This window comes from Podarcis bocagei (assembly GCF_964188305.1).
Source record: "Podarcis bocagei genome assembly, chromosome: 14".
Taxonomy (NCBI): Eukaryota; Metazoa; Chordata; class Lepidosauria; order Squamata; family Lacertidae; genus Podarcis; species Podarcis bocagei.
The window spans coordinates 45,204,393-45,217,166 of NC_138139.1; the positions used below are offsets into that span (position 1 = coordinate 45,204,393).

General features: G+C 43.0%; 1 protein-coding gene across 1 annotated transcript; it reads left to right on the forward strand.

Annotated features, from left to right (window-relative positions):
* The first annotated feature begins 3,881 nt into the window (after positions 1–3,881).
* Positions 3,882–12,394, forward strand: LOC308573733 (parvalbumin, thymic-like). Its single transcript, XM_081170970.1, has 5 exons — positions 3,882–4,035; positions 4,775–4,843; positions 7,692–7,824; positions 10,945–11,054; positions 11,874–12,394. The coding sequence occupies exons 2-5, from the start codon at positions 4,783–4,785 to the stop codon at positions 11,900–11,902; spliced, it is 333 nt and encodes a 110-aa protein (XP_081027096.1). The 5' UTR covers positions 3,882–4,035; positions 4,775–4,782; the 3' UTR covers positions 11,903–12,394.
* Positions 12,395–12,774: the final 380 nt, after the last annotated feature.

Genomic DNA, 12,774 nt, shown 5'->3' on the forward strand with positions numbered 1-12,774 from the left:
CAACCATTGCAACATAATCCAATTTGCCTGGAAGACAACTTGAGCTGAGCATGTCCCTATGGGCCTTCAACGGGTTGAAATAATAGGCTTTCTATTGGTTGGGAGTAGTGCAATAACACTTGCAGTAAGTTACCTGAACCAGTTGGGGGCGATAGACAGAAAGGCAACCTATTTCCCCCCTCACCGATTCCTTCTCTTTTAATAACTACTTGTTGGTAAATGGGATCACTTCCTCTCAGATTTCACTTGCTTCCTGCTTGTTCTCCAAGTTGGTCAGTCCAGATATGAGATAGCATGTGATGGTGTTTATTGACTCCATCTTGGCCACATGTAAAACTTATATTTAGAGAATGGCTTTGTTTGCCATGAAAAATAAACCACAACTTTTCTTTTTCCTTTCAACCAGCAGTCTGACCAGACTATTTATTTCTGCACATATATATTTACCAAACTCGAACATTATTTAGTTTATGGAGCTAGAGAACAGACTATACCAGATGCATTATTTCTGGTACTTACCTTCCTCTGGTGCCACCTATTGGCACATTGCAAGAGATTGCATAACTGCATACACCTGTTCTGACGAATGGTGCGCTGTGAATCTCAGAGAGGGATAAATGGGATGTCCATTTCCACACTGTAATTTAAACACTCATGCTATGCTCACCAGGAAGAGCACAACCCCATCGTGTATGTTTTCTCAGAAGTCAGCTGTTCTGTGTTCGTTTGGATTGATTCCCAGGTAAATATTCTTAGGTCTGAAGGCAGCAAGCCCCAATTCTTTTGGGACTGCTGTTTCAACACCACGGTCCTAGGCACCCCAGCTAAGGAAGGTACATGTCCGATAATTAATTCTTTATTGACAAAAGAAATGCATTTACAACAACTTCCATGGTGCTCCATATACTTCTCGCCTCTGGGCAGCTGCCCCCAGGTTTGTGCCCTGCTGAGCAGTTGCCGCAACAGTGGGATCATACCACCACCACCCCCAAGCTTACGTACCCTCATCTGATGGAGCATACACATGCATCTTGAGGCTCTACCTAAAGGTAAAGGTAAAGGGAGCCCTGACCGACTCTGGGGTTGCGACGCTCATCTCACTTTATTGGCCGAGGGAGCCGGCTTACAGCTTCTGGGTCATGTGGCCAGCATGACTAAGCCGCTTCTGGCGAACCAGAGCAGCGCACGGAAACGCCGTTTACCTTCCCGCCGGAGCGGTACCTATTTATCTACTTGCACTTTGATGTGCTTTCGAACTGCTAGGTTGGCAGGAGCAGAGACCGAGCAACGGGAGCTCACCCCGTCACGGGGATTCAAACTGCCGACCTTCTGATCGGCAAGTCCTAGGCTCTGTGGTTTAACCCACAGCGCCAGCAATTGATGCTTTTGCCCCTTCAAGCCCCACCTGGTTCTAGGATTTGGCAGGACAGGGGATGGCGGGGAGTCTACTGGCCTGTCCCTACCTGAACAGTCTCTTCCTCCACCCCTGAGACTTCCTGCGTGCCTCCCTCTGTCTCAGACCGCTCTGAACCTTCTTCCTCACCCCACCTTGACTCTTGCCTTGCAGGCAGCGCCAAACCCCATAAAACGCTGGCCCCCTCTTCTGGGTCATTCCCCAGGCCCCCTGCCTCTGCCGCAAACTTTTCAGATCCCTCCCAGTCCCTCGCTAGACCGTAGCAGAAGATCTTCCATTCCCCCTGCCCCCCTGAACCAGAGAAGCAATATTCAGCTGCTGAGTGCAAGGGAGCTCACTGCTTTGGAATGGGCTGACCTCCAGCCAGTTGTGGTACAGGGAGTTCCTTCTCAAAAGCTGACATACTTCTGGGATGGTTCCAGATCTCTCTCTCTCAAGCATGTGTATAATTTCTGCCAGAAGAAGCAGCTCTGAGCGGGGAAGCAGCCAAACAGCTTAATCCACGAGCCAGTTAAGACGGAGCATTTAGAGTTGAATTTATATAATGTAAGGGGCCTCCGCATTACCTAAATGCCATAGAGGCTGGCTAATTTGGGGGATCAGAGTTTGGCCCTAACGGATGGGTTTTATTGTTTATTTATTGTTTATCTTTGTAGATACCTCATAAGCAACCATAGCTGTTGCTAATGATTAACAAGGGTGGGCAGATGCAAAGGCCGAGTCCTGCTTAAATGGTCCACTCCTGGGGCCACCATATTTGTAGTCCTGGAGGCCTAGAGCTCTGGGCTTTGCTCTTCAAACAGAAGCCATGTGCTCTCCTGAAACCTCTGGTCTGCCCTCAGTTTAAACCTCCTACTCCCTTCTATTAATTACTTAAATTCGTATACTGCCCTTCACCCAAATATCACAGGGTGGTTCACAACGTAAAAATACAAAATGAGAACATAAAATACATAGAAGACCATAGAATGTTCAACACCACGGTCCTATTAGGAAGAACTTCCTGACAGCAAGAGGTGTTCGACAGTGGTATTTTCTGCCAAGGAGTGTGGTGGAGTCTCCTTCTTTGGAGGTCTTTAAGCAGAGGCTTGACAACCGTATGTCAGGAGTGCTCTGATGGTGTTTCCTGCTTGGCAGGGGGTTGGACTCGATGGCCCTTGTGGTCTCTTCCAACTCTATGATTCTATGATTCTATGAATGTTAATCAGCCCAAGTCCTGGTTATAGAGATACACTTTCATCTGGCACCTAATGATGTGCAATGAAAGGGGCCAAGCGAGCCTCACTGGGGAGAGCTTTCCACAAATGGGGAGCCATGCAGAAAAGGCCCGTTCTCATGTTGCCACCCTCTGGACCTCTCGTGGAAGAGGCACACAACGAAGGGCCTCAGATGGCGATCACAGGTTCCAGGTCGGTTTGGTTAGTAACCTGGTTTTTAAGGTAATTGAAAATATTAAAGGGGTGTGTGTCATTTTTAAATAAATAAAGACAGTGGTACCTCGGGTTAAGAACTTAATTCGTTCTGGAGGTCCGTTCTTAACCTGAAACTGTTCTTAACCTGAGGTACCACTTTAGCTAATGGGGCCTCCCGCTGCACCGCTGCTGCACAATTTCTGCTCTCATCCTGAAGCAAAGTTCTCATCCTGAAGCAAAGTTCTTAACCTGAGGTACTATTTCTGGGTTAGCAGAGTCTGTAACCTGAAGCGTATGTAACCTGAAGCATTTGTAACCCGAGGTACCACTGTAAAGGCAAAGACTTAAGTATGGAGTGCAATCCTATGCATGTTTACTCAGAAGTAAATCCCACTGAATTTAATGGGACTTGAGGTATGATACTGCTGTGGTACCTCGTTGGCTGCTAATCTTTCTTTCATATATACTGCAGGACTTATTCCCAGGGGTGTGTAGGATTGATGATTAAGGGGCAGGGTAAGTGGGAATTCATAACTGATCTCCTCAGAGTAGACCACTGAAATTAATGGGCAGCAGGTTCATATGGGGAGAGGCAGTCCTTTAGGCCTTGCAGTCCTGAGCCTTTTAAGGCTTTATAAGCCAAAACCAGCACTTTGAATTGCATTGCATGCAACCCATGATTTATTTCTGGAGACTGACCCACTCAGCACAAATTTACTCTCAAACTAGCCTCTTTGAACCCAGAGTTTTTGCTTCCTGGAAGCACAGAGACTGTCCTGCAAAGTCTTCGGGTGTATCATTTAATAGAAAACTAGATAAAAGTTCTAAATGGGGGGGTGGGAATGTTCCAACTTTATATTTTATAAATATCATTTTTACTTGGGTGTCATTAGGAGACAGCAGTTGGGGGGCGACTTTGTGTGGCTCTGAAAACTTGCTATATTGTCTAAGACCCGATGTACATTCCTTTGGGATATAAATATCAATTTGATTAGCTAGCAGGTCTTGTCAGCTACAGTATCTTATCCCCTGGGGCATTTGAGCAATGACGTGGTCCCAGGACTTCTGTAAAAGGCTTGGGGGGTCTTAACTAAAGCCTATATAAGACAAGGTCTCTGACCAGGCAAATACCCTAAGAGAAGAGCTCTCCTTAGCTGTTAGATCTTTCTGCCCCCTTTTCTTCTCTCAGCTTTGGGAAACATCCACAAGGTGAGTTTAGCCTTTCAGCCTAGAGATTTTTTCCCTGCCATTTTTTATTATTTTTGCAGCCATTGGCAACAACCAAGCCATTAAAAAAATAGCCACCTGCATGGAAACTTATCAAGATTCTCAGACCAAAGAAGCTGTCAAGCAATGAGAGGTTTATTCTTATTACCACAAATTTTTTTTTTTGCTTGTTTTTGGCGTTTGTGCAAACTGGGGGGTGGGGGGGACAATGATCAGAGAAGAGCAAATTAATCTCCTTCGTGACCATCCTCATGGGGGGAAAAACACAACCTGAGTGGACAACAGAATTTTGTTTAAAAAATAAAAAATTATTTTTTTGACGAAGGAACTCTGCTCGCTGGTTTTGAATGGCAGCGCCTTTGCCTTGGACTGTAATCATTGCTTTTGCTGCTGCTGCTGCTGCTGCTGCTGCTATATCCTAGCGATACAAGGAGAGCTCATGCCGCTACCCCATCTGGTGGCTGAAGAACAACTTGAGCTCTGGCAGCTAGAGCCGACTACTCTTGAGACCTCCTGCACCTAGTTACCTCTGCTTGAAAATGCTATTCGGATCTCTCTCTGAAACCCTGGATGGCTGCTGCCAGCCAGAGTAGACAATGCTGAGCTACAAAGGCCCGTGGTCTGACTCAGTTTAAGGCAGCCTCCCATGTCCCTATGGCCCTCATAACTTTCCTTTCTGTCTTTAACCTCAGCTAACCATTTCTCCCTCCTCCCCCTATAGCTTTGATAATGGCTTTCGCCGGTATCCTGTCTGATGCGGACATTGAAGCCGCCCTGAAAAGCTGCCAAGGTAATTTCTATCCCTACCCTCAGGCAAACAATATATTTTAAAGAAATCTGTAACTTTCTCCCTGCTCTTCCATTCTCCATTCCTGGACTTGATTGTGCAGCGCTAGTGGAAAAACAGGCACTTTTCTAAAATACGCTTTCCTAAAAATGCAAAGCAAAACAAACAAACAAACAATCCTTCCCAAAAAGTTTTTTTTTCCTTCAAAGCAGACAAAATAACTTAACCAGCTAGACAAGCCACAACGTTGTGTAAATTAGAAATTGCGTGTCTATGAACTGAACGAATTCTATCCAAAATAATTTCAGCAGTGAGCTTGTCACGACCACTAACTGAGTTGTCTGCACCTCATAAAGAAGACAGACTTAAGACAGATAGAGATGTAGAATATTTAAATAAACCAAAAACAAGCAATCCCTGTTTCTAAAAGTGTACATCTGGCTTTTCAGTTAGATACTTGTACTACAGGAGATGGCAGATCACACAGGCAAAGAAGCTTATACAAAACTAGGTTAGCCCTGGGTGGGCATGATTTTTTTGAAATATGGGGCTGTATCCAATGTGATTAATATCTGTTATATCAAATTCACAGTCTGCCTTCTTTGTGTATATTAACTACCACAAAGAGGAGGTGTGTCCTCTGCTTCCCCCAACATTCATTTTATATGTAATTGGTTAAAATTTGTGCTAACCCTGAACGACAACTGTGATAACACTATTTGTAATAATTGCAGATACCAAAAAAATGGTTGTTATTGCTTGTGCTTAGTGGGCAATATAATAATAATAATAATAATAATAATAATAATAATAATAATAATAATAATAATAATAATGGGCTATAAGAGCAATACAACCAACGGATGTATTACTGTATAGCTACCCTCTTTGCTGCTATTGTCTGGAATCTTAATAGAAAAAAACCCCTGATTTCAAAGGCCCAATGTGTTATTTGGGAGAATGGTGGGTGCCGCTCAAAAATGATTCGGAAGTTTTGCAGAAAAATCAACAAAGCAGCCTTCTTTTTCTTTTGGTTTCTGTTGGGTGAGCAAAGGGAAATTCCAGAGCTGGGAGCAAATAGCCTCTTGAAACTCCCAACCTTGTTTGTCTGCAGAGAAATTACAGGAGCAATTTCACCAAAATTCTCGGGGTTGGAGGGGGTAGAAATTCTCTAACAATTTCTAGCAGCTGGAGTAGCACAAATTCCTTCCCCACCCCACCCCGCAAGGGATTTTCCCCACCCCATTAAGCGGCAACCACAACTGTGCCAGTAGCTTGACATCCTCCTCCTCCTAAAAATTGCCTGGACGTGGTGTCATTTCAGGCTAGTGCCAAAGGCTACTTCAGACAACAGAGTTTATGATCTTCCTGTATGTACCTGATATGTATATCTGTCTGGAAACCACAGCAACGTGTGTATGTGCAAGACCAACATGTTGAGTTGGGATAGAAAGATCTATCAGTTTAAGTTCTCTCTGTTTCTCATTTACCCAGCCTTAAATTTAGTTCTCCACATTTTGCAACAAGCTAAATATTTTTTAAATAATAATAATAATAATCCTGATTAAAATTTATCAGCATTTATGTGCAAATTTCTCTGACCAAACACATTATTATATGTAGCTTTGACTAATGTGCACATTATTTGCAAGCAGTTCCCCCTAATATAATGCATTTTTTAATGTTATTTCCACTGATATATTCGGGGTTTTTTGCACACTTCCTTCTAATTTATGCGTTTTTCTGCTAACACTGGTTGGATAACTGCATTGCAAAATTCGAATAAGTGTGAATTTCGAAGGATAGCTGCGTTTCGGTTCACATATCGCTTCGGAAAGTGTGGATTTGATAAATTTGGCTTTAAATGCCCATAGAATCGGATTTCACCTTCACTCCTAGTGCCGAGCCTCTCAGAGAGAATATTCCCTAAGCTATAATTGAACTCTGCAATCTTAGCATGATTTAGAGCCAGAGTCGTCAAACTTTTCAGACCCTGGGCCAATAGTGCAGTTAGGTAATTTTAGACTCCGGGTTCAGTGACCTTATGGGGAGGGAGGGCACTTGCTAGATGACAGCATCTGCTACTTCACCAGCCCGGCTGCGTTTGGGGCTTTTCGGACTCATTTGCATAGTGGGACCCCAGACCTTTGCCCCAAAGTCTTGGCCTGACAGCTCCTCTACCTGGTGGGACTCACCTGATCTCCAACTTGCAACATGGCATTCACTTCTATTTGTTTTGATCTTCTTTAAATATATATATATTTATTTATGCATGCAAACCGAACATTTTTTAACCGCCTCCATTGCGGGGCATGATGTGCTTGTTGGTGCCAAACCATTAGCTGAAGATGATGATGGGCATTTCCTGATTCCTAAATGAAGTTCTATGATTGTCCTTTTTTAGACCTACCCAGCCTGGTTTCGAAAACAAGACCAACTTGTGGGTCTCAGGGCTCCTATTAGACTGATAATTCCCAGCTGCTGAAACCCAACGTGCACAGCTGAAACTATGTGAATTTCAAGTTGCAAATTGCTTTGCATTTTTGTATCAGTGCACATCCAACTTAAAATGCAACTCTTATTTACTGTGCCTTTTTGAGAGGCATGGTAATTTGATTTGCCCTGGACCCTTTATTGAGTCCTATAATTGATTCAAGCAGAATTGCTACCCCAAAGGCAAACTTCCCTGAAATCATATGGTAGGATGGAAGGCTAAATATGACATTTTTTGGGAGACAAGTTGCCCTCATTCATGTACAATGGTCAGGGGGGGGAATCTATTTCCTTTAACTTCTCCCCTCCTTTTTCTTCCAATATTTCACCATCTCTTTTCATTTTTCTGCTTCAAAAGCTCCCGATTCCTTCACTTACAAAAGCTTCTTTGAGAAAACGGGTCTAAGCAAAAAATCTAAGGAAGAACTGGGGAAAGTATTTGGAGTCCTTGACCAGGACAAGAGTGGATTCATTGAGAGAGAAGAACTGCAGTGAGTAGAAGGGGAAGAAATGCCTTTCCCAGAGACAATTTTCAGTTTTACAATCGGTAGTTAACCTGCATGCCACTGGGTCAGATCCAAATATGCCCCCTTGTGCAGAAGGCATCTTATGTTCATGATGAAAGGTGCGCTCCACTTATGGACAAAAATGGTCAAAGGCCTGGAAACGATGCCTTATGAGGAACGGCTAAGGGAGCTGGGCATGTTTAGCCTGGAGAAGAGGAGGTTAAGGGGTGATATGATAGCCATGTTCAAATATATAAAAGGATGTCACATAGAGGAGGGAGAAAGGTTGTTTTCTGCTGCTCCAGAGAAGCGGACACGGAGCAATGGATCCAAACTACAAGAAAGAAGATTCCACCTAAACATTAGGAAGAACTTCCTGACAGTAAGAGCTGTTCGACAGTGGAATTTGCTGCCAAGGAGTGTGGTGGAGTCTCCTACTTTGGAGGTCTTTAAGCAGAGGCTTGACAACCATATGTCAGGAGTGCTCTGATGGTGTTTCCTGCTTGGCAGGGGGTTGGACTCGATGGCCCTTGTGGTCTCTTCCAACTCTATGATTCTATTTCATACCTGACACTAGATCCAAAATGAAACTAGATCCAAAGAAGTTGATTTGCTGGTTCAACAACTTGTGCAACCTTTTACACAATCAGAAACAGAAGAACAGTTATAGAGCCTTCCAGTAATAGCATAGCACAAATTATTAAGCACATACAGAACAGCACTGCTGACTAGGTAAATGTAAAGGTAAAGGACCCCTGGGCGGTTAAGTCCAGTCAAAGGTGACTATGGGGTTGCGGTGCTCATCTCACTTTCAGGCCGAGGGAGCCAGCGTTTGTCTGCAGACAGCTTTCCAGGTCATGTGGCCAGCATGACTAAACCGCTTCTGGCACAACAGGACACTGTGATGAGTGTCAGAGTGCATGGAAACACAGTTTACTTTCCCACCGCAGCAGTACCTACTTACTGTATTTTTTGCACCATAACACTCACTTTTTTCCTCCTAGAAAGTAAGGGGAAATGTCTGTGCGTGTTATGGAGAGAATGCCTATGGGTGGCATGCCTACGGATTTTCCTCCTCTAAAAACTACGTGCGTGTTATGGTTGGGTGCGTGTTATAGAGCAAAAAATACGGTATTTATCTACTTGCACTGGTATGCTTTCGAACTGCTAGGTCAGCAGGAGCTAGCACAGAGCAATAGGAGCTCACCTCACCACACAGATTCGAACTGCCAAACATCCGATCAGCAAGCCCAAGAGGCTCAGTGGTTTAGACCACAGCACCACCTGTGTCCCTGTAGCATTGGTGACTATTGCCCTTTCATTCACAGTTCTCCGAAACCAACCCATTGAGCATAAATGTTCCTCAAAGTGGAGATGTATGCAAATAGTTCAGACAAGTCTCTCTCTCTCTCTCTCTCTCTCTCTCTCTCTCTCTCTCTCACACACACACACACACACACACACACACACACAAATAATACTTTAGGCACAATCCAGCCCAAGTTAAGTACTTTTAAGTTTAATTGATATCAGTTGAAAAAGTACAAGTCACATAAATACACTGTTTGGGATATGCATGTTTTAAATAAATAGTAAATATATGTTTACATCTTTCCCACTAAAATAAGGATGCTTCGAAGTGCTTGATTCTGTCTGCACTGTTCCCTTAGCATTTGAAAACACTCCATCGTTAGTGATCAGAGTGCTACATATGCATTATTTCAGCACTGTATTATTCCTATACTGTAATATGGAAGGTGGTGATGGGTGGTATTCAGTGCTAGGCCCACTCAGAGTAGACCCATTGAAGTTCATGGACATGATTAGCTTAGAGTCATTAATTTCAGTGGGTCTGTTCTACGTGGGGCTTAGCTGAACACAACAACAATAACATCGGCATAAAAACTGTTATTATTAACTATTGCACTCATCCTGAATGCAGAATTTATGTATATATATTCTAACCACTTAGTCATTTCTTGAAGTATAAACTGGTATACATGTTAAATACATACATACATATATACATACATACAATTAACGACAAAGGTGCAAAGGCTCATGCATTGCCTGCAGATATTCAGCACCAAAGCTAAGACTTGAACTAGGGTTTTTTCATAGGGTGGTCATCACATGTCTTAGAGAACAGTCCTCTGGTTGAAAGGCTGTCTGGTTTAAAGATAACGAACCCTCCGAAGGGAGAGCAGGAGGGGACTTGAAGTTGTCCATCAACAGTTAGCAGCATCTGGAAAGCAGACAGAGCAGACAAACACCTGCTCCTGATGTGTCTTCCCCACTAGGGTGAGATCTACTGCATTTTTATTACAATTATCCTAAAGCTACACCTATACATATATAGAAGCAAATGCAAATTTTATGCTGATCAGTGCCCTCTTTTCCGGTAATGCCATTTCCTCTCTCTTTTTTGGGCCACTTTCAGAGCTTTCCGAATATAAGACCCCAGGTGTAACTTAAGTCCCCAGTGGCACCTTTGCCACATTCCATACGAATTACGGAACCATATTCAGGGCTCAGAGGTTAAGAAACGTAGCAGAACAAAGAGGCCGACCCAACGGTAGCTGTTTTTGCATTCCTTAGTACAGTATCAGCTTCACCTACCTCTCCCATCAAATTAAAGCGCAGGGGCTGCGGAGAATACAGGGGAATGGAAATGCAGCACTTTGAAGCACAGCAAGCGTGTGGAATTTGTTTTGCATTTCACCTAGATTGGCAGCCCAAAGTGGCAGAATGCAGAAGAGATCTCAATGGCCTATGAAAGCTTGAATAATAAGAATGTTTTGGTTGGTGGGACGATTGGATGGTGGGTGACTTTTTGGCATGTGAAAGAATTGGGGGGGGCGCAAGCAGTAACTTATATGAAAGGGGTATTGGAGGTGCGGGAATGCCAGAGGTTAACAAATTATTATGACTATTACAAATATATTTCTTCCTGCCCTGTGGCTTTTCTTGACAAGAGGGGAGGCTTTGCATAGGCTTTTTTTCCCAGCAGAAAGGAATGCTTCATGGCGAATGTTGATAAAACCACACTGTAGCCTCACTGTAGCTTGCTAACCTATCACTCATCAATCAATTCTTCTCTGACAGAAATTTCATGCAGAATTTCAAACCAGGCGCCAGAGTGTTGACTGACAAGGAGACCAATGCTTTCCTGGCAGCAGGTGACACCGATGGAGATGGCAAAATTGGAGTGGAAGGTGGGGATAAATTAGTGGAATGCTTACCTATTAATTCACCTGGATCTGACATGTATGCCTTGCTTGTCCTGTTATCCTTAATATAATAGGGATAGGGAGTTTATGACAATGAACAAATTAAAAGTGATCAGGGCTTCTGGAATTTTCTTCCGAGACAAACTAAAATCCAAAAACAGAAAGTTCAGGTTCTATGATTCTATCTTGCAAATTGCCCAGAATTTGATTCTTGTTCCTTGTAAATATGATGTACTTCTTTGGTAAAATGCAAAGGAGGGGAGCAGGAGTCTCTAACCTTCCCCTCTTCCTGGCCCTCAATCTAGAGTTTCCCTTGAAGAAGGGAGCTCAAACTGAACAAAATAGAAGTTCCCTCCCCAGTATAAATGGCATGTGGGGAGGGGTCCAGACTGGGAACACAGATTGGTAGCACAGTAGGGAGAAAGGGTTTGGTGGCTCACACTGGCAAAGTGTGGTAAAACATACATACAATAAAAAACCTGTCAGTTAATAGTAGAGAGGTGTATTTATAGCACCATACATTTAAAGCACACGCCCCTCCCTCCCCCGAATTTAGGAAACTGTAGTTTGCTAAGGGTGTGGGGAATTGTAGCTCTCTGAGGGGTAAACTACAGTTCCCATGATTCTTTGAGGGGCGCTTAAAATGTGTGGTGTGTATGCAACCATTGAATTCAGTCTCTGGCAGAAGTCTCTGTGTGACATCATTAGAGAGAATCAGTATGGATTCTGAAAAAGAAAAATAAAGCTGTCTAGTTTTCTCAACAGCAAAATAATTAAATCTGGGTTTTGTTTTTGCTTTTCTAGAGTTCCAAGCACTGGTTGCAAGCAAGTGATCAAGTGGAAGACCAAGCTATTGTATTGTAAAACACTATTTCTTATTGCAAATCTACTATTTATTTATACATTTTATACAGTTAAATGGCATTGACAGTTGCCAATATATTGTTTCTTATTGTTAGAGGACTTTGTTAAACTCCCAATGCGCTGTTTGATCTTTCTTATTGTCTGGTGTCACAAATTCGTAGTTAAAGGAGGTCTGCATCAAACAGAGACAAAGTTGGAATCTAAGGAGAAGAACTTCGAACTTTTATGTTTCACTTGCAGTAGGCGCTACTAGGAACACTCAATAAATGTGAGATTTTAAAGAGATCTCTGGATCAAAAGTCAACCAACATCAATCTTCCTTCCAATCAAGGTATATGAAATGACAATGGGAGAATCATGTTGATTTTTGTTTATGTTTAAACAAAAATGTTTAAAGAGAATGTTTAAACTGGTCCTTGCCTTAACACAACCAGCTTCATTAAATGCCTTGCTGTAGTTAACTCTGGTGGAATTGTTCATTTGTACATATAAAGAGACTTCATCATTCACAAATTAGGGAATCGTTCTTTACTTGTTTAACTTATGTTGTTAAGTTTCCCTTCTTTCTTTTGTACATTGCGAATGTAAAAAAAAACAGCAACACAACATGTTAGCTTTGTTATGCTTTGGAAGCATTCGTTTTTAGCTGATGGTGTGGATATGGGAAGATGGAAAGCTGAGTGGGGGAGCCAGAATGGAACTGGCAAGCCCAGCATGGAAATAGCACTCAATAACACACACCAGCAAACATATACTGCATTTTCCTGGACCCAGAGACAAGGCCTCCTTCTGGCATGGAGTCACAGAGCAATATAAGGAAGGCAGGAATTATGTGTTGATA